Consider the following 25,011-nt stretch of genomic DNA (forward strand, 5'->3'; position numbering starts at 1 on the left):
CAGCCTCTCTCCTCCCAGCATCAGCCTCTCTCCTCCCAGCATCAGCCTCTCTCATCCCAGCATCAGCCTCTCCTCTCTGTCCCCAGCATCAGCCTCTCTCCTCCCAGCCTTCCCCAGCATCAGCCTCTCTCCTCCCAGCCTCCCTCCTCCCACCCTCCCCCAGCATCAGCCTCCCTCTCCCAGCCTCGCCCAGCATCAGCCTCCCCCAGCATCAGCCTCTCTTCTCTCAGCCTACCTCTCCCAGCCTCTCTCCTCCCAGCCTCCCTCAGCATCAGCCTCCCTCTCCCAGCCTCCCCAAGCATCAGCCTCTCTCCTTCCAGCCTCCCCCAGCATCAGCCTCCGCCAGCATCAGCCTCTCTCCTTCCAGCCTCCTCCAGCATCAGCCTCCCTCTCCCAGCCTTCCCCAGGATCAGCCTCTCTCCTCCCAGCCTCCGTCCTCTCAGCCTTCCCCAGCATCAGCTTTCCCCTCCCAGCCTCCCTCAGCATCAGCCTTCCCCAGCATCAGCCTCTCTCCTCCCAGCCTCAGCCTCTCTCCTTCCAGCCTCCCCCAGCATCAGCCTCTCTCCTTCCAGCCTCCCTCAGCATCAGCCTCCCCTTCCCAGCCTTCCCCAGGATCAGCCTCTCTCCTCCCAGCCTCCTTCCTCCCAGCCTCCCCCTCCCAGCCTCCCTCAGCATCAGCCTTCCGCTCCCAGTCTCCCCCAGCATCAGCCTCCCCAAGCATCAGCCTCCACCAGCATCAGCCTCTCTCCTTCCAGCCTCCCCCAGCATCAGCCTCTCTCCTTCCAGCCTCCCTCAGCATCAGCCTCCCGTTCCCAGCCTTCCCCAGGATCAGCCTCTCTCCTCCCAGCCTCCTTCCTCCCAGCCTCCCCCTCCCAGCCTCCCTCAGCATCAGCCTTCCCCTCCCAGTCTCCCCCAGCATCAGCCTCCCCAAGCATCAGCCTCCACCAGCATCAGCCTCTCTCCTTCCAGCCTCCCCCAGCATCAGCCTCCCCAAGCATCAGCCTCCACCAGCATCAGCCTCCCTCGTCCCAGCCTCCCCCAGCATCAGCCTCCCCCTCCCAGCCTCCCCCAGCATCAGCCTCTCTCCTTCCAGCATCAGCCTCTCTCATCCCAGCATCAGCCTCTCTCCTCCCAGCATCAGCCTCTCCTCTCTGTCCCCAGCATCAGCCTCTCTCCTCCCAGCCTTCCCCAGCATCAGCCTCTCTCCTCCCAGCCTCCCCCAGCATCAGCCTCCCCCAGCATCATCCTCTCTTCTTCCAGCCTCCCCCAGCATCAGCCTCTCTCCTTCCAGCCTCCCCCAGCATCAGCCTCCCTCTCCCAGCCTTCCCCAGGATCAGCCTCTCTCCTCCCAGCCTCCGTCCTCCCAGCCTTCCCCAGCATCAGCTTTCCCCTCCCAGCCTCCCTCAGCATCAGCCTTTCCCAGCATCAGCCTCTCTCCTCCCAGCCTCAGCCTCTCTCCTTTCAGCCTCCCCCAGCATCAGCCTCTCTCCTTCCAGCCTCCCTCAGCATCAGCCTCCCCTTCCCAGCCTTCCCCAGGATCAGCCTCTCTCCTCCCAGCCTCCTTCCTCCCAGCCTCCCCCTCCCAGCCTCCTTCAGCATCAGCCTTCCCCTCCCAGCCTTCCCCATGATCAGCCTCTCTGCTCCCAGCCTCCTCCAGCACGCCGTGCTCCTCTGCCGACACTCACACACCCGATCGCATCCACTCACACACACCCGATCGCATCCACTCACACACACCCGATCGCATCCACTCACACACACCCGATCGCATCCACTCACACACACCCGATCGCATCCACTCACACACACCCGATCGCATACACTCACACACACAGACACTGACGATATCGCACATACGCGCTCACACTCACAACATCCGGAGATACCACATGCCTCTGGCCATGTGATCCTCCGTCAGGTCCTGGGAGGTCACAACAGCACAGTATCGAGGCCGAGAAGCAAGCGATATCGCCGGATGCTGTGAGTGTGTGCATGCGATGTGAGGTGTGTGTGAGGTGTGTGTGAGGTGTGTGTGAGGTGTGTGTGAGAGTGAGTGTGATCTGATGTGTGTGTATGTTTGTGTGTGTGCTGTTATGTGTGTGCGTGTGGATCTTCCGCCGCAGCAGGACCTTGATGCGCTTGTAACCATGCGAGCATGGTTACCAACGTATCCACACCACTCCCGTGCGAGCGGGGGCCGGGGGTGGGGGTGGGGGTGGAGTACAGTACTCACCTCCGTGACAGCCGTGTCAGTTCGGGGAATGCGCGGGGGGAGGGAGGGGGCGGGGCCAGAGCTAGCGTGCATTGCGTGAGGGGGGCGGGGCGTGGCGTGGCCGAATTGCCAATGCCTGCAGGGTGCCGGGGCGAGAGGCCAATCTGTGGGGGGGCGGAGCCTGGGCGAGCGGCTGGCCAATCCGTGTGGGGGCGCAGCCTGGGCGAGCGGCCAATCCGTGTGGGGGGGCGGGGCCATGGCGAGCCCAGCGGCCAATCAGCTTTGTGTCACCGTAAGGACACAATTTTGGAGCATGACAGACAGACAGACAGACAGACAGACAGAATAAGGCAATTATATATATAGATAATAAATATTTTTTGAAAAGGAGATCTGTAAGGGCAAAATTGTTTGTCCCCATATGTTGGTGACCACATAAAGAAAAGCAGTGATTCACTATGACCATTGTTTCTTTTGCAATTATGTTTGGACGCCCTCGATTGGCCTCTTCTTGACTTTCAATGGGTGGACAATCCTATAACCTGTTTTCATACTCTCACTGATCCATATGTTTATCCTCCAGAGTTTTGCGCTACGGATGGAAGTTCTACCCCGTGTGCCTGTCGCAGAGATGGATTTGTTGCTAAGCAAAATGACAAAGGTCTCTATGCATGTAGAAGTAAGCATCCGGCTGTCAGGTTATTTTAAGGTTTAGACAGGCTTCAAAGGTCCAAAATTCACAGTTTGAGAAAGCACCACAATATTTGGACTATCAGGGTCTCCAAACCCAAATTCAGTAGCCTCATATATGTCTATTAGGGTGTTGAGTTCAAGTAGAAAATGTGAAACGGGCTCAGTCTGGTCTAAATTTGGCCATACCCAACACAAGAAACCCTTTTATTAAGTGGAATAAACAGTTAATTCTTTGGACCCCGGTATGAGTTTTCTAATGTCCTTTTTTAATAAAAAAACACCTCTATCTGACTCAGATTATTTCGGTTGGGTTCTGAACCCCCCTTTAACTTATTAAATAAGCTGTTGCATCTTTAATTGAAAAAAAAAAAATGATTAGCAGTCACCAGTGATGAATGCTCAGTTTTTGGGGAACCCACTGAGACATTATAGGGTCATATGTATTAAAATCGGACAGCCATGCTCAGTTTAGTAAACTATTAAGACCTTGGAGGAATGGCAGCTCTGCATAAACATGCGCAAAGCTTAGCGTAGGGTATGTGGAAAATCCCTTTAAAAGGAACCCGTTAGATGATCTACTTTAACCCTTCCAAAATTCATTTTTATATAATTGTTTTGGCAGATAAATGTAGGAATGACTCAGACTGTCCTCCTCGATCCTCTTGTAAGTCGCAAGCCTGCTACTGTAATGACGCTTGCACACAACAAGTTAACTGTGTTACCCTAGTGAAACTGGATGGAGTATGCACAGGTAAGCAATCTGTATAACTGAAAGGTATTTTCTGGGATTTCTGTCAATGTATGACCCAGGACACCAACTAACCAGGAGAACTAAGGGGCCGCAGCATGCGCTGAAGCGCTGAGACTCCTTCATTATGCTCAATGGGAGGGTTGTGCCACAAACGATCATGCACTGACGCCTATGCTAAGGAACGTACTGAAAGGGAATCTGTCACACTTTTGCATTTTTTTAGTTATTACTATGGGTATACAGTTGTCAAAAAGGTGAAATTAGCCATACTTGTTTGCCTCCTGGATGAAAGGTCGTTTGGCAAAAATTATCTTTTATATCTTCTGGGCTATTCGGCGTGTGCTGCCCGGAAGATAAGCCGCCTCTGGTCACAGTGTCCCTGTGATGTCAGGTGTGCAGCCAGAAATCCTACGCCGGCGCTTTTTGCCTGCTGTCCCTGCCTGCACTGTTTTGCCCTTCTGTGGCTTTAAGTTTGCTGTGCATAGGCGCTAAGGAGTGACTGCTGCTTCATAGTGCAGGGGAGAGATGGAAGACAGAATGCGCAGGCGCGGGATTTCGGGCCACATACCTGATGTCACAGGAACTCTGAAGAGGAGGAGGAATCCTGTATAATGAAGACCGGAGGCAGCTTATCTTCCGGGCAGCACACCCCATAGCCTGGAAGCTAGAAAATATTTAACAGAGGATTTTTTTAAAATGACCCATCATCCAAAAGGCATACAGGTATGGCTAATTTCACTTTTATGCCACCTGTTTGCCCGTATCAAAAACCACTGGCGGACACAGAACGAAAAGGGCCCATGTACAAAAATAGTAACTGGGCCCTTTCGCAGTCCAATAACTCATCATATTGGACAATAGCACCTGCTTTGGAGGTAGAAATGTCCCCCTTAACCCTTAGAACCCTGTGCAGCTGCACAGGTCGCACCAAAGATGTCTGCCCCTGTTAATAGCTAAAAATAAACACAAAAGGGTGACAGATTCCCTTTAATAAAAGTTTTTAACATTTTCTTCATCAGCGCCAAGTACCACCACTAGTCCAGTGATGTCATCATATTGGACCATGGGAAGCACAAGAGTATACGTGCAAACACAAGTTCCGACAAAACAACCAGGTGGGTATTGCATAACAGTAATCAGCTTAGTGGGAGATTTTAGCTATTTCCTTGATTTTTGAGGATTTAATTGACAAGATGTCAAATAGAACAAGAGTTTTTTCTTGGATTTTACTTTAAGGGATTTTCTAGGCATTTGGTATACCCATCTTTATGATAAATCATAAATTATCAGATTAATGGGTGTCTTTCACCCATCACTCTCACTGACCTGCTGTTATTAGCTCTGGTGGTGACCGGATCTTGCACTGTGAAGCTCCACTCAATATGTAGCAGACGCTGCTGGGTGCTGCAGAGCAGCTCCTATTCATTTCAGTAGAAGATGACATGAAGTGCTCAGCAGCAGACGCTACATATTGAGTGGAGCTGTCCAGTGCAAGTCCGTTCTATGTTTCCATCCGGTCACCACCAGAACTAATAACAGCAGGTCAGTGAGAGTATTGGGTACCAGACCTCCACTCATCTGATCACCTATTATAAGAATAAGTACCCACAAAACTCTTAAAAATACATATAATTAGCATATTTGTTTCTAACTTAAAAGAACAACATGCTAACCTATGCCGATTCTTGCAGTGCACTATCATCAATCATTAATAACAAAAGGACATTGTTAACCCCTTTACCCCAGGGCAAATTTCCATGTTTCGCTTTTTCCTCCTCTTCTTCCAAGAGTCCACCAAAATATATATGTGGGGCTTTGAAGACTATTATCCCTCCTATTGAGGGGATCATTTAGTGGGCTTGTTATAGTTTTTATGGAATTATATGTTGTCTTTTTTAATAAAAGGCTGCTGTGGCCAATTTGAAGCGATGGCCGAGGGACCACCGCTGTGCAGCGTTCAATTACGGTACGCAAGATGAGGTTGTAGAAACAAGGGAACAGTTTTATTAACAGGCAGGAAATACTGTATATGTATATGCAAGTCAACGGGGGTTATGTGACGCCCTGGAGAATCCAGGTAGTCACAGTTAGGCCCCTACATTACACCGCTCTCACACTAGGCAACACACAGCCGACCTGAAACCCTAGTCATCCGCCTTAGGGAAAGATAGACACACCAGTGGGCGTGACCAGGCGGTTGGTGCACGCTCACTCAGGGGTCTAGACAGCCCGGGGCGGGAAAACAAACAGTTTTGTGTTAGAGTTCAAGTTGAGAGGAGGTGTGCTGGGGCTGTGTGCGGCTCCAGCACCGGAGGTCAAGTTGAACGGTACCAGGGTAGGAGCCCTGATGCTTCTGGCTAGGTGGCAGACGGTGGTCTCCATCAACAGAAGACAGGAAGACGGCTCGGTGGAACCGAGGTGGACCGGGACAGGGTAGTGGCCCGCTGGTACCGACACGGGGAACCGACCCGGAAACCGTAGCACAAGGGGGGTATTCAAACCCTGAAGCCGGAAACCAGAAACGACTGGACTGGTTAATTAACCAACTGAGGCCAGGACTAGAGGTCCTTTCCCACCCAAAGTCCCTCATAGAAGACAACAGCCCACTGATTAGGGATAAGAGGTCACCACCAGGGCACGTAGATCCCACGGGCCAGCATCTGCGGGCACGGCTCTTTAGGCCACATCCAGCCGGGAGCGGACTCCTATGTTTCAGACTGGGAAGTCATTTTCTACTTAAAACAGTGCAGAGGACAGAAATAGAGACCACCAGCCGGGTGGGGTACCCTGAATGCGACCGACCGCGGCACCAGCCACCATCACTTTGGTTTACCAGAGACTTGTGTGTTTTATTAACAGTGAGTACACCAGTACCACCCTGCGGTCGCTATCCCCCTGCACCTCAGCCACCGGGTCCCGGGGCCACCATCCCTGCCCACGGAGGGGTTAACAACTTGCTGCGCAACATCTCCCCCGGGTGCCCCATAACTGCAGCAGTGGTGTCCCAACTCACCACGCACCGTGGGTGGCGTGACGAACTTAAAATGGCCCAGCGCGTACATATACGTCCCCCCTTTTATTCGGCGTGTCCGCAAGACCCCAGGGTCCGGAGACCCTCGAGCCACCACCCCTGAAGGTCCGGACTCGAGCAGCGCCGGCTGCTGGCACGGGGGCGGCACAGATATAATGTGGCAATGGTAAAGTTTAATAAGCACTGACATTTCTAGGTGGGTTGCTCCAACAACATGGTGCCCCGGCTATTACAAGTCGATATACAATGCAAGCAGACTATATTCACAACTACACTACACTAACAACTTACTGGCCTCTGCTCCTTGGGCCTCATGGATACCGTGCTTTGGCTACTGAGACCTATCAAGTGCGTAAAAGTCTCACGGTGCTGTTGAGACAAACAAGTCCACTCCCAGGAGCTCGATGCTGTGATGCTCATCGGTATACATTTCTCCTTGCAGGGCAGGGGGGAACTTTTCTCCTTCTTTCATTAAGCCGAGGTCTCTTGGGTCCTCCGGATACCGTCTCTTGTCATATTCGCTGACCTCAGGAGCTTCTCCGTCTAGTACTCACTCGGTGACTACGGGGGCTTTCTCACAGCCCAGCTCGCAGTCTTTCCCTCGCAGCCGGCACCGTGCCTTTTCCCAGACCATCGTTTGTGGATACTTCTCAGGCAGTGTCTCCTCTCTCTTTCTCTCTCAGGCGACCCGATTTCTCCTGTTCCTGCTCTTTCTCAGTTTTCCGAACTTTTTAAGACTGGTTAGTCCAACAGCACCAATCAGAGCGTAGTGCCAACTTTGCCGGCTAGTCCACAAGACACAGCATGTAGGGGAGCACCGTTTCTTAAAGTCATAGCGTGCTTAAACCGTTCGTAGGGACAACACCGCTACAAATTCATTCTGTCGCGGGCGGGGAGGGCGCTGCGCTCACCCACTGCTCGGGTCCGGCACTGATACTGCTTCGCTTGCTGCTCGGTGGCTCGAGCGGTGGGCCGGATCCGGGGACTCGAGCGGCACTCCTCGCCCGTGAGTGAAAAGGGGAATGGTTTTGGGGATTGATTGTCCGTGACGCCACCCACGGTTGTGGTGAGGTTGTGACACCACCGCTGCTCTGGATGGGGATCCCGGGAGCGATGGCAGGGAGCAGCGCAGTTGTTGTTTTCCCCTCCGTGGGTAGGGGGATTGGTTGTCCCAGGGCCCGGTGAGGGAGGGATGTGTAGCAGGCGGGTTACAAGGCCTGGTGAGGTGCAGGGTCACGGGGGCAGCGCGGTGCCGCACGGCACGGTGGTACTCACTCAGCCAATGACGAATGCAAAGTCCTCGGTAAAACACACGACTGTATGGACGGGGCCCACTGACGGCTGCGGTGGTTTCTGCTCCCGGTAGGTTGATGGTGACTGTCTTTCCCTGCACCTTTGGTTTGTTTGTGGTACTGATGGCTTCCCACCGGTAACTCGCTCCCCAGCTTGGATGGATGCTGAGGGAGCCTCTTTTGCCCGCAGGCTCTGGCCCTGGCAACTGTAGCCTTGGTGGTGACTGTGTTTCCCTTCACGGTGTGAGCTGTTGCCTTCAATCGGGTCTTGACTGCTGGGAAACCCCGGAGGTTTCCTTCGCTAACGGATTTGACCAGTTTTATGGCGACTCCTAGCCTGGTCGGGGTCCGTAAGCCCTGCCGAATAGTGCTGGCTTCTCTTTGCTCCCCGATCCGGTACCATCGGGCCACCACCCGTCCCGGTCCTTACAGTTCGCTCCAATCAGCCTCTCCTGCAGACGGTCACCACCGTCTGCCAACCTTGCTGTTCCGTCCGGGCCACACACCCGGACGCCTTCAGTCTCCTCTACTGCCACTCCACTTCACTCCTCCTCAACTCAACTCCAAAACTTATCTCCCTCCTTTTCCCGCCTCCAGGACTGTAAACTCCTCGGTGGGCGGGGCCAACCGACTGGCCCACCCCCTGGTGTGGACATCAGCCCCTGGAGGGAGGCAACAAGGATTTGTGTTTGACTTCGGTGTGCCTAGCCGGGGTGTGGGGTGTGTTGTTGTAGTATCTGTGACGACCTGGCTTGTCCAGGGTGCCACATTCCCCCTTAGTAAAATGCAGACCGTCCGCGGGCTGCCCGTCCATCACCGGTTTTATTTTGTTTTTAACTGAAAAAGAGTAAAACAGATAAAACGTAAGCATTTCTTCAATCTTCCCACAACGGGAGGCACATTCTTAAACGTTACAAATGGTACATTTTTATTAAAACGGTTGCGACTTCCGCTCTTCTCCCACCCAAACAACCTGGCCCTGATGCTGCCCCTAAGCAAATGGGCAGCACCCCTTGACCCCAGTCCTGAACCAGGCTGCCCGAGCGGTTACGGTCTCTTTCAGGGGACCCGCGTCCATGGGGACCCCCGAACCCCCCGGAGGATCGCCACCGGTTACGGTAGTGGCGGGCCTGGGCCATCCGTTTCCTCCAGGCCCATCCTCCCAAATCTGCCTCTCCGGAGGCGGTCACGGTATCAAGCCAACAAATTTTTATTTACATCCCACAAGTTTGTGGTTGCCCTGCTAGTTCTTGGGCTTGTCCGTAGCAGTTTCTACGCAATGGTTTCAAGAGGTCCCTACGGGGACCAGTTGCTGGCAACGGCCGGTTCAATCAAAGTTCCAAATCAGATAAACTTCTTCTGTTAATTTACTTATCATTCTTCTTATCATTCAAACTTTTAAACTGGTGGTCCTAACGGGGACAACTGCAGCGGGGCTCCGCTGCTGTGAAGCCCCACAGGTGTTGTGTCGGTGCATACCTTCAGGGACTCCACGTAGCTGGTTCTGGTCACAGGTAGGGAATCTTCGGTTTTGATCGTGACGCCACTCTCAGTATTGCGGCCAGTAGGGACCGCCACTGCAGGTTGAGGGTCGCCTGGGGCTGATGGTATGTGCAGTTAGTTGGAATAGCCTCCTGAGAGTGAGGCAAGCCCCAGGGCCCGATGTAGGTGCGTAGTACCACAAGTCGCAGAATGACTCACACAGGCAGAACTGTCTTTCAAGGGCTTTACTCACATTTGATGGCAGGGTGAGTAGCCCGGGCGTAGCTGGGATGAACCAGATGGGAACCGGGTATCCTTCAGGCTGACTTTATGAGGGTGACTACTGACTCGCCTTCCTTAGCCCTTGGTGGTTTGGGGTGACCCCGACTTTGAGTCCCTATGGGGGTCACCCAGGGAAGATGCTGCAGCCTCTCTCCCCCTTTTGTTTGCCGTTTGCTTGTTCCCCGGACCAGGCCACTCCAGCTGCTTGCCTCCTGTGACCTATGGGCCCTCACTGCGGTTACGTGGCTGCGGCTTTTGTGGTGTTGTGGTGTGGGCTTTGAGAGCCCCACACCGGCAGGTTTAGCAGAAGAAAGCTGGATCTATCTTCGCTTCGGGATCTGCCGCCCGGTTGGGCCTGGTGCTCTCTAGCAGTCTCCTTACTTCCCACTCCGTGCTTTCTCTCTAGCTGAAGCTGGCTTTCAGGTAGCACTCCTAGTTGACCGTTCTCCCCCGTCAGTAGCCACTGCGCGGGCGCTGTTAGACAGCATCAACCCCACAGGTCTGCTCCTCACTGAGCCCTCTGGAGTTCTCCTCTAACTGACTCACTGCTCCTCCTCTCCTGTTCTTGCCTACGCCACCTAGCAACCAGACTCTCCACCACACCCCTTGAGAGGAGATGGAGGCTTTTGACCCCCTGCCACTATTCCAGTGGAGGTATAGGCTTTGCCCCCTCCTGGGACCCCCAGGGGTCCTCTCATGGGTACATGTGTGAGACCTGATCACTATGCGCCTGTGTTCCACACCCCTGTCAGCCTTCTGGATTACCTGTATTGTACTGTCCCCAGCATGGGTGCAGTACTCAGTGGTGCCTGACCAGGTCAGGGGCGCCACATTCCCCCTTAGTTATCACCAGCACGTCCTCGGGCTGCAAGACAACATTTTAAAATGCATAAAACATTAAAACATGTAAAACATTTTTAAAAGCACCAGGTACCATACATCACCACCCTCCACCCACAAGTCCGTTAACCCACCCAAAACCCTTTCACGTTGGCCGCGACTTCAGCCACTTCTGGCAGGATGTAGAGGCGGCTTACATGGGCTGGTGGTTTCAGGGTATACCTGGCCTGGTGGATCCGCGCCTTCAGCCTCTTCTAGCAGGATGCAGAGGCGGCCTCCACAGTTGGTGCTGACCAGGTACCCTCTTTGTGGTGGTGAGCCAAGGCCCCATAAACAGGCGTGCTCTCTGGTCGCAGGTGAGCCAGGCCCTATATACGGACGGGCTCCTCCTGGTTGCAGACGAGCCAAGCCCCTAAACAGGCTGACTCTGGTGGCGGTGGTGCCCTCTGGTGTAACTATTTACACTGCGAGAGTTTGTGGCTATAGCCAGTTCATAGCCTTAAGGTTTATGGTTTTCTCACAATAGTTTTTGTGGGCACATGCTTAAACTTGAGAACGTTGCAAAACAAACTTTTCAAAACTTTAACTGATAACTTCTTTCTTTACTTTACTTTACTCCTCTTTACCAGGGCTTGAGCCTGTATGGCGGTGGCACCTGCTGCTTTCCTGCTCTTTATCGTCGTCTGTGGTCGTCTCATCCGTAGGTTCTTTTTCTCTGCTTTGTCTTCCTTCTCTTTCTTTAGGACTTTGTGTTACGTCCAGGGCATACAATCCTCTTTCGCCTTGATGCATAGTAAACTGGACTGAATCTCCCATCTTTAGATTTCTGCCAGGGTGTCCTCTAGGCAGATGAGCTCTCACATCTCTTCTGTTGACAAATATCCCTTCTTTGATACCAGGTGCTACGATGAATCCGTATCCACTTCTCAAATTAAAATCCTCCACTACTCCTCTGAAAAGGGGTCCTCTGGCCTGGGCTTTGGACCTTCTCAGGGCTCGTTTTTCTTGCAGGTCTCTGACGGTGACTTCTCTCTGCTCTGGAGATGACGGTGCAGGGGATAGTTGCGTTCTGTTGCGGTGTGTCTTACGGGCTGGATTCTGTAGGGTGCAGCTCACAAACTCCCAGGTAAGGCTTTTGGGCAGTTCTTCTTCTGCAGATGGTGTCAGGTCTTCCTCATCCCAGCGAGAATAGGGCAGCATCTCTGGCTCCGGGTATGGCTCTGGAGTCAGCCCCTCAACCTCCTGGCCTCCTCCCCCCCTTAGTTCTTCCTGGCACTCCTTGGGTAGCAGTGCTGGGGATGGACTTCTTTCTGCCGGCCCAGGTGGGGAACTCTTTGCCGTGGTTGCTGCAGGAGCTGTCGGGATACTCTTTGGGGTGTGCGGAGGGAGCATGTACCGCTCCACCATCTCCCGTGGGAACTTAGCTTCCAGGTCGGCTTTTAGCTGCCAGTATGCGGAGTCCTCACCTACCAGCGATTGCCTAGCAGGGACTTCCTGAACCTGGGGAGCCTTGTCTGCTCTGGCCTTGCAGGCCGGGGTAAATGGTACGTCAGCCTTGTCTTGGCGGGCCGCGCCTGGCATGGCGGCGGCCTGGTCTTTGCGGGCCGCGCCTGGCATGGCGGCGGCCTGGTCTTGGCGGGCCGCGCCTGGCATGGCGGCGGCCTGGTCTTGGCGGGCCGCGCCCTGTATGGCGGCGGCCTGGATCGGCGTCGCAGCTGCGATGGGGTCTGTGCAGGCTGGGCTGGGCATCGCTGCAGGGACCGGGTCTTGGTGGGCCGAGCAGGGCATCGCTGCGGCGGCCGGGGCTTGGCGGGCCGAGCAGGGCATCGCTGCGGCGGCCGGGGCTTGGCGGGCCGAGCAGGGCATCGCTGCGGCGGCCGGGGCTTGGCGGGCCGAGCAGGGCATCGCTGCGGCGGCCGGGGCTTGGCGGGCCGCACCTGGCGTGGCTGCGGCCTGGTTCAGCGTCGCCGCGCCGGGCGCCTCTTCAGGGACCGCGGGCGTGGCAGTAGGGGTCGGGGCACTTGCGCTAGCCGGGGCATCACTCGACTCACCCATCGTTGGCAGCATCGGGGTCTGAGTTGTCACCGCCCGATCTGGCACTCGGTGCGCGGCTCTCTCCTCGTAGGCCCGAACCGCCGCGGTCATCCATAGGAACTCCTCGCGTCCCTCTCTGATCAGCCTTCCGACCCTGGCTTCTAGTTGATCGCAGAACTCGGCGAGCTCCCGACACCACCAGGCAGCGGAGCCTGGCTCTGGATCTCTGCTCTCAGACGCCATCTTCATTAGCAAGCTGCTGGCTTCTCTTCTGCTCCGCCGTCTCCGGACGCTTCCACTCTCTTTGCTGGCAAACCCAGAACTCTCCAGGGGATCTCTGGGTAGCCACACCTCTTCGTGGGCGGTAACTTCTTCCAGCGCGGGCTGCTGTTGTTTTTCAGCGCGCTTTTCATGGTGGCAATATGGCGGCGCTTCCAATTTTCCAAGCGGACCGCCCAGGCACATGGTCACCTGTCTGAACAGGTCTAGTCCTTATCCTGTTCGTGACGCCAGATGTGAAGCCCCACAGGTGTTGTGTCGGTGCATACCTTCAGGGACTCCACGTAGCTGGTTCTGGTCACAGGTAGGGAATCTTCGGTTTTGATCGTGACGCCACTCTCAGTATTGCGGCCAGTAGGGACCGCCACTGCAGGTTGAGGGTCGCCTGGGGCTGATGGTATGTGCAGTTAGTTGGAATAGCCTCCTGAGAGTGAGGCAAGCCCCAGGGCCCGATGTAGGTGCGTAGTACCACAAGTCGCAGAATGACTCACACAGGCAGAACTGTCTTTCAAGGGCTTTACTCACATTTGATGGCAGGGTGAGTAGCCCGGGCGTAGCTGGGATGAACCAGATGGGAACCGGGTATCCTTCAGGCTGACTTTATGAGGGTGACTACTGACTCGCCTTCCTTAGCCCTTGGTGGTTTGGGGTGACCCCGACTTTGAGTCCCTATGGGGGTCACCCAGGGAAGATGCTGCAGCCTCTCTCCCCCTTTTGTTTGCCGTTTGCTTGTTCCCCGGACCAGGCCACTCCAGCTGCTTGCCTCCTGTGACCTATGGGCCCTCACTGCGGTTACGTGGCTGCGGCTTTTGTGGTGTTGTGGTGTGGGCTTTGAGAGCCCCACACCGGCAGGTTTAGCAGAAGAAAGCTGGATCTATCTTCGCTTCGGGATCTGCCGCCCGGTTGGGCCTGGTGCTCTCTAGCAGTCTCCTTACTTCCCACTCCGTGCTTTCTCTCTAGCTGAAGCTGGCTTTCAGGTAGCACTCCTAGTTGACCGTTCTCCCCCGTCAGTAGCCACTGCGCGGGCGCTGTTAGACAGCATCAACCCCACAGGTCTGCTCCTCACTGAGCCCTCTGGAGTTCTCCTCTAACTGACTCACTGCTCCTCCTCTCCTGTTCTTGCCTACGCCACCTAGCAACCAGACTCTCCACCACACCCCTTGAGAGGAGATGGAGGCTTTTGACCCCCTGCCACTATTCCAGTGGAGGTATAGGCTTTGCCCCCTCCTGGGACCCCCAGGGGTCCTCTCATGGGTACATGTGTGAGACCTGATCACTATGCGCCTGTGTTCCACACCCCTGTCAGCCTTCTGGATTACCTGTATTGTACTGTCCCCAGCATGGGTGCAGTACTCAGTGGTGCCTGACCAGGTCAGGGGCGCCACACTGCCATCACTGCTCACCTTCCGCTGAGGTGGCCTCATCCTCTGCTACTAACATATCGAGCATGCAGCGACAGGCCTGTTGAGAGAGGGGTGCCCGGTATCCATTTCCACTGGTGCGCGGGCTATAGAAAACCACCGGACCTCCTTCATAGCGGAGACGCTCACTCGCCCTCTCGAACTCAGAGGTGGGCTCAGCGCCGGGGCCAGAGTCATTATCAACTGTCTCTGTGCCAGGTGGGTTGCCGCCAGCTGCCGCAGTCTCCGGGTTCCCGGCATTCAGCACATCAGGTCCTACTGTGGTAGCATGGGGCAGCAGGTCAGCTCGATCAACACTGGGGCGCCCCGTGGGCAATGGCAGGGACGATACGAGGGCCGAGGCCGGACCGGGCCCCCCAGCCGCAGTGGCCGGTCCCTGTGGGACATGGAGGCGTGGGTCACTCGTCGGCTCCATCACGTCGGCTCCCATCGCATACATCGGGGCAGTCGCAACCAGCGCTTCCACCTCGTTGGTCCACTGCTCCATCATGAGGTATATCTGATTCTGTTGGCGTTGGTTGAATTCAACTACTCTGGCCTTCATCCATGCCACGGTCCCGGGCTCTGGCACGGAGTCTGGCGCAATCACTGCCGGGGCCTCTGACACATTTTCGTTAAGGGGCCGCGGCCTCGGCGGCTCCTGGGGAAGCGGTTTGGGGCGGCCCCGGGCATCTGCAGCCGGTCGGTCCACTTGGGCGGACGGGCAGGGTACTGCTACCGGTTGGGCGGGTAGCAGGCCTAGTGGCGGGGCGGCAGCGGCTAACGCGGGTAGCGGGGGAGGCAGCAGGGTGAGCGGGTGCAGGCCGGGCCCCTCAGCCACAGTGGCCAATCACTCGGGAATACAGGGGCATGGGTCTCTTACCCGCTCTTCCAGATCTTCCTCCACCTCGCGACTCCGCATAGCAGCCACCACGTCCACCATGTCGGCCTCCCACTCCTCCAGGAGGAGCTGCATGCGGGCCTGCAGACGGTTACTCAGCGGGGCGGTCCGGTCCTCCACCTACGCCGCTGTGCCAGGCGCGGGGGCTTCGCTGTTGTTAGTTGGACTGTGCATCTCGGCAATGATGTTTTCCAGGATCCCAGTATGGCTGCAGAGTCCTGGCGTCCCTGCTTCCACAGCCGCGAGCTACATGCGGCCAGACGCCATTCGTCCCCCTTTGTCTTTTTCCGTCTCCTCCTCTACAGGGGCGGGGTTTCGGTTTTCGCGCCTCCACTACTCGGGAAGACGCTCGAGCGGGGATTTTTCGCGCCCAAAATGGCGGCTTCCCAATTTTTTCGGCCGGACGCCTCCGGCGGTCACAAGGCGCACCTCTACCAGACAGCAGAGCAGTAAGATCCTGTTCGTGACGCCAAGTTGTCGCGGGCGGGGAGGGCGCTGCGCTCACCCACTGCTCGGGTCCGGCACTGCTACTGCTTCGCTTGCTGCTCGGTGGCTCGAGCGGTGGGCTGGATCAGGGGACTCGAGCGGCGCTCCTCGCCCGTGAGTGAAAAGGGGAATGGTTTTGGGGATTGATTGTCCGTGACGCCACCCACGGTTGTGGTGAGGTTGTGACACCACCGCTGCTCTGGACGGAGATCCCGGGAGTGATGACAGGGAGCAGCGCAGTTGTTGTTTTCCCCTCCGTGGGTAGGGGGGTTGGTTGTCCCGGGGCCCGGTGAGGGAGGGATGTGTAGCAGGCGGGTTACGGGGCCTGGTGAGGTGCAGGGTCGCAGGGGCAGCACGGTGCCGCACGGCACGGTGGTACTCACTCAGCCAATGACGAATGCAAAGTCCTCGGTAAAACACACGGCTGGATGGACGGGGCCCACTAACGGCTGCGGTGGTATCTGCTCCCGGTAGGTTGATGGTGACTGTCTTTCCCTGCACCTTTGGTTTGTTTGTGGTACTGATGGCTTTCCACCGGTAACCCGCTCCCCAGCTTGGATGGATGCTGAGGGAGCCCCTTTTGCCCGCAGGCTCTGGCCCTGGGAACTGTAGCCTTGGCGGTGACTGTGTTTCCCTTCACGGTGTGAGCTGTTGCCTTCAATCGGGTCTTGACTGCTGGGAAACCCCGGAGGTTCCCTTCGCTAACGGATTTGACCAGTTTTACGGCGACTCCTAGCCTGGTCGGGGTCCGTAAGCCCTGCCGAATGGTGCTGGCTTCTCTTTGCTCCCCGATCCGATACCATCGGGCCACCGCCCGTCCCGGTCCTTACGGTTCGCTCCAATCAGCCTCTCCTGCAGACGGTCACCACCGTTTGCCAACCTTGCTGTTCCGTCCGGGCCACACACCCAGACGCCTTCAGTCTCCTCTACTGCCACTCCACTTCACTCCTCCTCAACTCAACTCCAAAACTCATCTCCCTCCTTTTCATGCCTCCAGGACTGTGAACTCCTCGGAGGGCGGGGCCAACCGCCTGGCCCACCCCCTGGTGTGGACATCAGCCCCTGGAGGGAGGCAACAAGGATTTATGTTTGACTTCGGTGTGCCTAGCCGGGGTGTGGGGTGTGTTGTTGTAGTATCTGTGACAACCTGGCTTGTCCAGGGCACCACAATTCCATCTTACTGTGTTGTCTTGTTGTAATGCAAGTCACTACTTACGGATAGTACAGAAGGAAGAGTAGTCTGGCTAGCTGGAGTTTGGTAACAGGATGACACGTATGGATACAGGGAGTACACAGAAGCATAGTCAGGTCACAATCTGAGGATCAGATCCAGGAGGGCACGTAATAGAGTCAGGGAGAAAACTGAGACATGGTCAGGTAATAGTCCAAGGTCAAAAGCCTGGAGATCACGACAGGAACAGGGAGTGGGCAGGGAGGAGTCAAATAACGGTCTGGAGTCAAGAAACAAAGATTAGAACACATGCAGAAACACAGGCAAACAGCTCAACTACAGAACCAGAATGTACGAGTGGCAAGATTCTGGGGGAGCATACTCAGAAAAGAAGCACAGCAGTTACCAGGAAGATAGAACACATGAGTTATCAGCACCTCCCAGAACCAGCATGGAATCCTGTGCTGTCAATCAACCTGCCAGCTCAGTAGCTCAGGAAAACACAGCAGAGCATCTCCTAATGTGCAAGATGCTCTGCACAGAGGAATCATGACACTCGTCATTTAGGTTTTGAAGTTAAGAAGGAGGTGTTTAGGGGGTGTTGATTACGTAAAGAGAAGGCATGGCAGAATGACTCGTCACTCCCATTGTCAAGACTTGGCCCTGGGACATCTTATACCTCTTCAATGGAATTATGAAAACCCATCATTAACCCAATGTGAAGTTCTAGGTCTGCAATGATTTATTCTATCTGTTACAATCTGGTGATAAGTTAGATACTACATAAAACATGAATTTATGGGATTCTGATTAGTATTTAAAATTCATACAATCATCACATTTCATTGTCATCGCTGATGAAATGGAAGGAGACATTGGGCTGTGCTGACCCTTGATGGACACTGATCTCTACCAACAATAAAGTAGGTCTATCCACCATGGAATATATCTAATATGGAAGTATTTTCCAAGCTAGAAGAGGAAAGTATTAAATTCTGTAGGAGAATGAAGGAAATTCAGTTCTCCACTAGTATTCTTACTTAGTGACTGGCATATAATGGAACACCACTTCTATGGTGGCTGCAGGCTGCTATTTTTAAGCTGGGAAAGGCCAAATAATCATAAGCCTTCCTAGCCTGATCATACAAAACCGACAGCAATAATTTTTCTTACCTAGGGTGTCCATGTCTATGCTCCAAGAGGATTCTTTCCTAACATCACTGCAGTTGCCATGGACTGGGCTTGGTCCATGGACTATGGAAATAAGTTACCAGCCCTGACTGTAAGAAATCTTGTATTTTTCCCATGGAATTTTGTGGATGGCTGTATGAGAACAAGCCCACCTGTTAATAAAAGGAAATCTCTAGATTTCAATTGAACAAATCTTTTATGTTTATATATTTTTCCTGTTAAGACAGTTTTGGTGGAGATTTTTTTTTTATTGGGAACTTGGTGGCAAACATGGAATATGGGGTTGAAAAACTTGATTTCCTTATTTTTAATTAAAGCTTCTATTTCTTCATCATCAGCCCCAATCTCTACCACAGGTCAATTTCTATCACCAAGCCCGGGCATGGGAATATCTACAACAGCGTACATACATCACAGGGTCAGAGAAACAACCTACCACAACCCAACAACAACATCAACAATTCAGATACCAGTAATTTCACACATCATGTCTCTAAAAACCACAGAACAAGGATCTCCAACACCACCTTCACCAGGTGGGCATTTTACGAGTCATCAATCCAGTGTGAAGTCTTAGTTTTTTCAATGATTTTCTGCGTTTGTTACAATATAGTGATAAGTGAGATTTAAAGTATAACATGATGACTATAGGATTTCTAAGATTCTGATTTCCTTAGTATTTGGAATTCAAACAACCATCACATTTCATTGTCATTGCTGGTTAGAGATGAGCGGACCTGTGGACGTTTGAGTTCTACGGGTTCATCAAGTGAAGGAAAGGAACCAGCTCAATATTTCAATAAAATCCACTTCTTTATTGGATCCTTTAAAATCGTATAAAATAGTGGATCTTGTCAGACAGATATTGGCGGTGTAATCACGAGAGGGGGGATATGTTGCATATATGGTGGAGCTGTAGCTTCATTAAGCCTTTTTGGAGTGGGGTCTTCTCGGCATACAATAGCATTAGTGGGGATGCCCTCTCTGATTCTCCACAAATCGCTCTCTTATCTATCCTACTGGGGTCTGTTAAATCTCAGAAAATGGGACTATTGCGGTTTTGCCTAGCGGCTGCCCGAGCCGTGATCCCCACACACTGGAAGTCCACCCGTGCCCCCGCCTTGGATGAGTAGCTTGGGGAGATGGCCTCCCTTTACAGAATGGAGAGTCTCACTGCTGAAATTCAGGACGCTACTGAAAAATTTATTAAGATCTGGAGTCCCTGGGTCATTTTTTTGGATTCTCCGGACTTCAGGTCCCTCTTTGGGGCGAGTTGAGACTCTACCTAGATTTTCCCTGCTAGTTATTCCCGGCCCTTCCTTGCCCTTCCCCATGATCCTTTTCCCCGTCATCATTCACTTTGTCTACTTCCTTCTTTCTTTCTCTATTTCCTTTCCTTCGACTGACCATTATGTGCCTCTATGGTATGATTGGTAAATCTTTGCTATTTATGTTATAGTTTATGGACTTTATACTTTTATAATGGTTCAAGCCAGATTGATATAAATGTTCTTAAATGTTCTTTATTGTAACAAACTGTATATGGCTACAACCATGCAAAGCCTTTCATGTTTCATTGCATTCTTGTTTTTTTTTGGTTTTGTCTCTATTTGGGGGTTTGCCTTGGTCTGCAGCCCTGCTTATTGTAAACAACCTTAATTTTTCAATAAAAAAGAGATTAAACATAAAATAGTGGATCTCACAAGAAAAAAGACAAGAGTCACAACCAGCACTGGACACCATACGCGTTTCGATCAAGAACTAATCTTAGACTTGGTGAGACTCACAATGGCGTTAGAGGATTAAGCGCCAAAGCATGTGGTGAGCTGGACTATCTCTAGTTCATCTACAGGTTCATCCAGACTTTAGACAAAGTTCTGTTCTGGACCCAGGCTTGACCCGAACCCCATTGGAAGTCATTGATTGGGCAGTTCGGCTCTCCGCCCACATACAACCAGCCATAAACAGAACATTTGAGAAGAGAGCTAAGTTTTACATTTTTTTGTACACACTACATACAATAACACTGTTGTTACCCCCAGTGTGAGCCATTCAAACACTGCAACGACTCACACTGGGCTGAGCACCAAGCGTACCCAAGCACAGCGATGCTTGCTCAAGTGATTTGCATGCATAAAACACCCAAACTCCTAACCCTACCACTGTTTTTCTTGTAAAGTCTGTGTTCGGTACAAACACCGAACTGTAAAGGATAGGTCCATACATGTCTATTGCTGATAAAATGGAAAGACACATTGGGCTGTGCCAACCCTTGACAGGACCATCCAGCATAGAAGACATCTGAAATGGAATTATTGCCAAGTTATAGGAAGATAGTGTTAAATACTGTAGGAGAATTAAGAAAATCCAGTTCTCCATTACTATTCTTACTAGGTGACTGGCACCACAACTAGATATGAGAAAACTCGAGGTTCGGTGTTCGTACCAAACACAGACTTTACAAAAAAACAGAATTTGGGTGCTTTACGTATGCAAACCACTTGTGCGAGCATCTCTGTACTCGGGTACGCTCGGTGCTCAGCCCAGTGCGAGCCGCTTGCAATGATTGAACGGTTTACACTGGGGGTAACAACAGTGTGATCAGATGTAGTCTGCACCAAACAAAAAAAAAACTATGGAAAAACCCCGACCACCCGACCCTGGAAGTGATCTGTTTATGGCTGGCTGCATGTCGGCGGAGAAACGAACTGCCCAGTTATTGACTTCCATTGGGGTTTAGATTAAGGTGGGCTTTGCACGTTGCGACATCGCAAGCCGATGCTGCGATGTCGCACGCGATAGTCCCCGCCCCGTCGCAGGTACGATATCGTGTGATAGCTGGCGTAGCGAAAATTATCGCTACGCCAGCTTCACATGCACTCACCTGCCCTGCGACCGTCGCTCTGGCCGGCGACCCGCCTCCTTCCTAAGGGGGCGGGTCGTGCGGCGTCATAGCGACGTCACACGGCAGGCGGCCAATAGCGGCGGAGGGGCGCAGATGAGCAGGATGTAAACATCCCGCCCACCTCCTTCCTTCCGCATATCCTACGGAAGCCGCGGTGACGCCGGTAGGAGATGTTCCTCGCTGCTGCGACTTCACACACAGCGATGTGTGCTGCTGCAGGAGCGAGGAACAACATCGGACCGTCGCGCCAGCGTATTTATGGATTACACCGACGCTGCACCGATGATACGATTATGACGGTTTTGCGCTCGTTAATCGTATCATCTAGGCTTTACACACTACGATGTCGCATGCGATGCGGGATGTGCGTCACTTTCAATTTGACCCCACCGACATCGCATCTGCGATGTCGTAGTGTGCAAAGCCCGCCTAAGTCGAGGTACCAAATCAAACTTTTTCTAAAGTCCGGCTGAACATGACAAACCGAGTTTCCACAGGTCCGCTCATATCTAACCTCAACTTAACTACATAATTGTTTATTTTCCAAAAAGGAACATTACAAAACATGGTGTATGGGGGTTGTAAAACTAAGATCTTATTAAAACTTCTTCTTCATCATCAGGACCAATCTCTACCACAGGTCCCTCACTATCACCAAGCGTGAGCATGGGAACATCTAGAACATACACTCATCACAGGGTCAGAGAAACAACTCACTACAACCCATTATCAACACCAGCAATACAGATACCAGTGACATTACACATCATGTCTCCAAAAACCACAGAAGAACAAAGAACTTCAACACCACCGTCACCAGGTCGGTATTTCATAAGAGTCATTAACCCAATGTCAAGTTCCAGGTCTTGCAATGATTTATTCTATAAGTTATAATCTAGTGAAAAGTTTGATAAAAAGTATGATATGACTTTAGAATTTCAGGGATTCTGATTTCCTCAGTGTTTAGACTTCACACAATCATCACATTTCATTATCATTGTTACACACTTGGTTGTGCCGACCCTTGATGGACACTGATTTCTACCAACAATAAAGAGGGACGATCTACCATAAAAGATATCGAACATGCTAGTATTGTCCAAGCTAAAAAAGTGATTAATGTTGTAGGAGAATAAAGACAATTAAATTCTCAATTACTAGTCTTACTCAGTGACTGGTATCACAGGTCAACTCCATAATTGCTAATTTTTCAAAAATGTCCATGCACTAGCACTCCACTGCCACTGTGTGTGATACCACTCCAGCCTATTTTTTATAAAGAAATGGAGTGGTATTCATTTTCATCAAAATATTCTATGTTTGGATGTTACAGAACATAAATGACAGTGTCACATCTCCACCAGGACCTGCTCCTGCAACATCTGCGTCTGTCGCCAGATTTATTTTTCATGCGGTGATGATTATATACGAGACATTAGAATTAGAAGCTCTGGATGATGCAGGCTACAGTTAGGTCCAGAAATATTTGGACAGTGACACAATTTTCGCGAGTTGGGCTCTGCATGCCACCACATTGGATTTGAAATGAAACCTCTACAACAGAATTCAAGTGCAGATTGTAACGTTTAATTTGAAGGTTTGAACAAAAATATCTGATAGAAATTGTAGGAATTGGACACATTTCTTTACAAACACTCCACATTTTAGGAGGTCAAAAGTAATTGGACAAATAAACCAAACCCAAACAAAATATTTTTATTTTCAATATTTTGTTGCGAATCCTTTGGAGGCAATCACTGCCTTAAGTCTGGAACCCATGGACATCACCAAACGCTGGGTTTCCTCCTTCTTAATGCTTTGCCAGGCCTTTACAGCTGCAGCCTTCAGGTCTTGCTTGTTTGTGGGTCTTTCCGTCTTAAGTCTGGATTTGAGCAAGTGAAATGCATGCTCAATTGGGTTAAGATCTGGTGATTGACTTGGCCATTGCAGAATGTTCCACTTTTTTGCACTCATGAACTCCTGGGTAGCTTTGGCTGTATGCTTGGGGTCATTGTCCATCTGTACTATGAAGCGCCGTCCGATCAACTTTGCGGCATTTGGCTGAATCTGGGCTGAAAGTATATCCCTGTACACTTCAGAATTCATCCGGCTACTCTTGTCTGCTGTTATGTCATCAATAAACACAAGTGACCCAGTGCCATTGAAAGCCATGTATGCCCATGCCATCACGTTGCCTCCACCATGTTTTACAGAGGATGTGGTGTGCCTTGGATCATGTGCCGTTCCCTTTCTTCTCCAAACTTTTTTCTTCCCATCATTCTGGTACAGGTTGATCTTTGTCTCATCTGTCCATAGAATACTTTTCCAGAACTGAGCTGGCTTCATGAGGTGTTTTTCAGCAAATGTAACTCTGGCCTGTCTATTTTTGGAATTGATGAATGGTTTGCATCTAGATGTGAACCCTTTGTATTTACTTTCATGGAGTCTTCTCTTTACTGTTGACTTAGAGACAGATACACCTACTTCACTGAGAGTGTTCTGGACTTCAGTTGATGTTGTGAACGGGTTCTTCTTCACCAAAGAAAGTATGCGGAGATCATCCACCACTGTTGTCATCCGTGGACGCCCAGGCCTTTTTGAGTTCCCAAGCTCACCAGTCAATTCCTTTTTTCTCAGAATGTACCCGACTGTTGATTTTGCTACTCCAAGCATGTCTGCTATCTCTCTGATGGATTTTTTCTTATTTTTCAGCCTCAGGATGTTCTGCTTCACCTCAATTGAGAGTTCCTTAGACCGCATGTTGTCTGGTCACAGCAACAGCTTCCAAATGCAAAACCACACACCTGTAATCAACCCCAGACCTTTTAACTACTTCATTGATTACAGGTTAACGAGGGAGACGCCTTCAGAGTTAATTGCAGCCCTTAGAGTCCCTTGTCCAATTACTTTTGGTCCCTTGAAAAAGAAGAGGCTATGCATTACAGAGCTATGATTCCTAAACCCTTTCTCCGATTTGGATGTGAAAACTCTCATATTGCAGCTGGGAGTGTGCACTTTCAGCCCATATTATATATATAATTGTATTTCTGAACATGTTTTTGTAAACAGCTAAAATAACAAAACTTGTGTCACTGTCCAAATATTTCTAGACCTAACTGTATGTCCAGCCACTTTGACTAGGGTGGCTTTGGACCTGCAGTGCTGTCCAGTCTGGCAGTGTTTGTTCTGTCCAGTTGGAGTTATCAGCTCCCTTGTCAAGCCACTTAGAGAGCACCACACCCTACTTAACCTTCCAACTTACTACTGGAAGCTGCCAGATATCATCTTGTGTTCCCATGGTTCAGTCCCTTTAGTTCAGCTCCAATTTAGGCCGGAGTCACACTTACGTGAGTCTCACATTGCATCACCCGGCACGGCCGCACACTCTCTTAATAGGAGCTGGTCGGCTGCATGTATTTCTATGCAGCTGAGACGCTCCTATCTGGAAAATATCAGGCTGTGTCGAGTGATGTGATGCGAGACCCGCACGAGATACGCGCAAGTGTGACTTCGGCTTTAGTGTGCTTGTGTACCGCCCCCGTGCGAGCAGCCGGGCTACTGCCACCACTCGGATCCAGATCCGCGGTGGCTCGAGGGGTCTCCGGATCCGGGGGTCGCGCGGCCACTCGATTAAAAGAAGGGGGGGAGATATGTACAGTGGGATTTTGAAAAGTTCCTGACGCCACCCATGGTGCGTGGTAATGTGAGGGACCACCGCTGCCGTTGGGAAGCACGGTGATGATGGTGTGGCAGCCTGATGTTTAACCCCTTCGTGGGTAGGGGGTTCGTGTCCCGGGGCCCGTTGGTGTAGGATGGTGTTTGGGTGCCGTTGGGGAGATAGGTGCAGGGGTTTACAAGGTACTCACTCAGTCCCAGAATAACCACACCGACAGCTTGTAAACCAAAGTTCTGAGCACCACTGTAGTCTACGGGGAGCATGCCTGGATCCGTGCCCTTGGTGTTGTTGTTGGTCTGTGGCCCTATCCCTGGCACCTCAGTCTCAATTGGACCCGTTGGTATGAAACTATCCGGGTCCCACTCACCCGTATGGCTAACGGAGT

General features: G+C 52.2%; 1 protein-coding gene across 3 annotated transcripts in view; it reads left to right on the forward strand.

Annotated features, from left to right (window-relative positions):
- LOC142304183 (adhesion G protein-coupled receptor E3-like) overlaps positions 1-25,011 on the forward strand; it is a 125,369-nt gene that overhangs the window by 20,157 nt on the left and 80,201 nt on the right. Inside the window, exons 6-10 of one of the 3 annotated variants that reach the window (XM_075346308.1) lie at positions 2,796-2,891; positions 3,528-3,656; positions 4,676-4,771; positions 18,384-18,581; positions 21,573-21,770. In XM_075346308.1, coding sequence (XP_075202423.1) covers positions 2,796-2,891; positions 3,528-3,656; positions 4,676-4,771; positions 18,384-18,581; positions 21,573-21,770 — 717 coding nt within the window. The remainder of the gene's footprint in view (positions 1-2,795; positions 2,892-3,527; positions 3,657-4,675; positions 4,772-18,383; positions 18,582-21,572; positions 21,771-25,011) is intronic. The other 2 variants (XM_075346309.1, XM_075346310.1) reach the window with 2 other exon arrangements.

Source organism: Anomaloglossus baeobatrachus, chromosome 4 (assembly GCF_048569485.1).
Source record: "Anomaloglossus baeobatrachus isolate aAnoBae1 chromosome 4, aAnoBae1.hap1, whole genome shotgun sequence".
NCBI lineage: Eukaryota > Metazoa > Chordata > Amphibia > Anura > Aromobatidae > Anomaloglossus > Anomaloglossus baeobatrachus.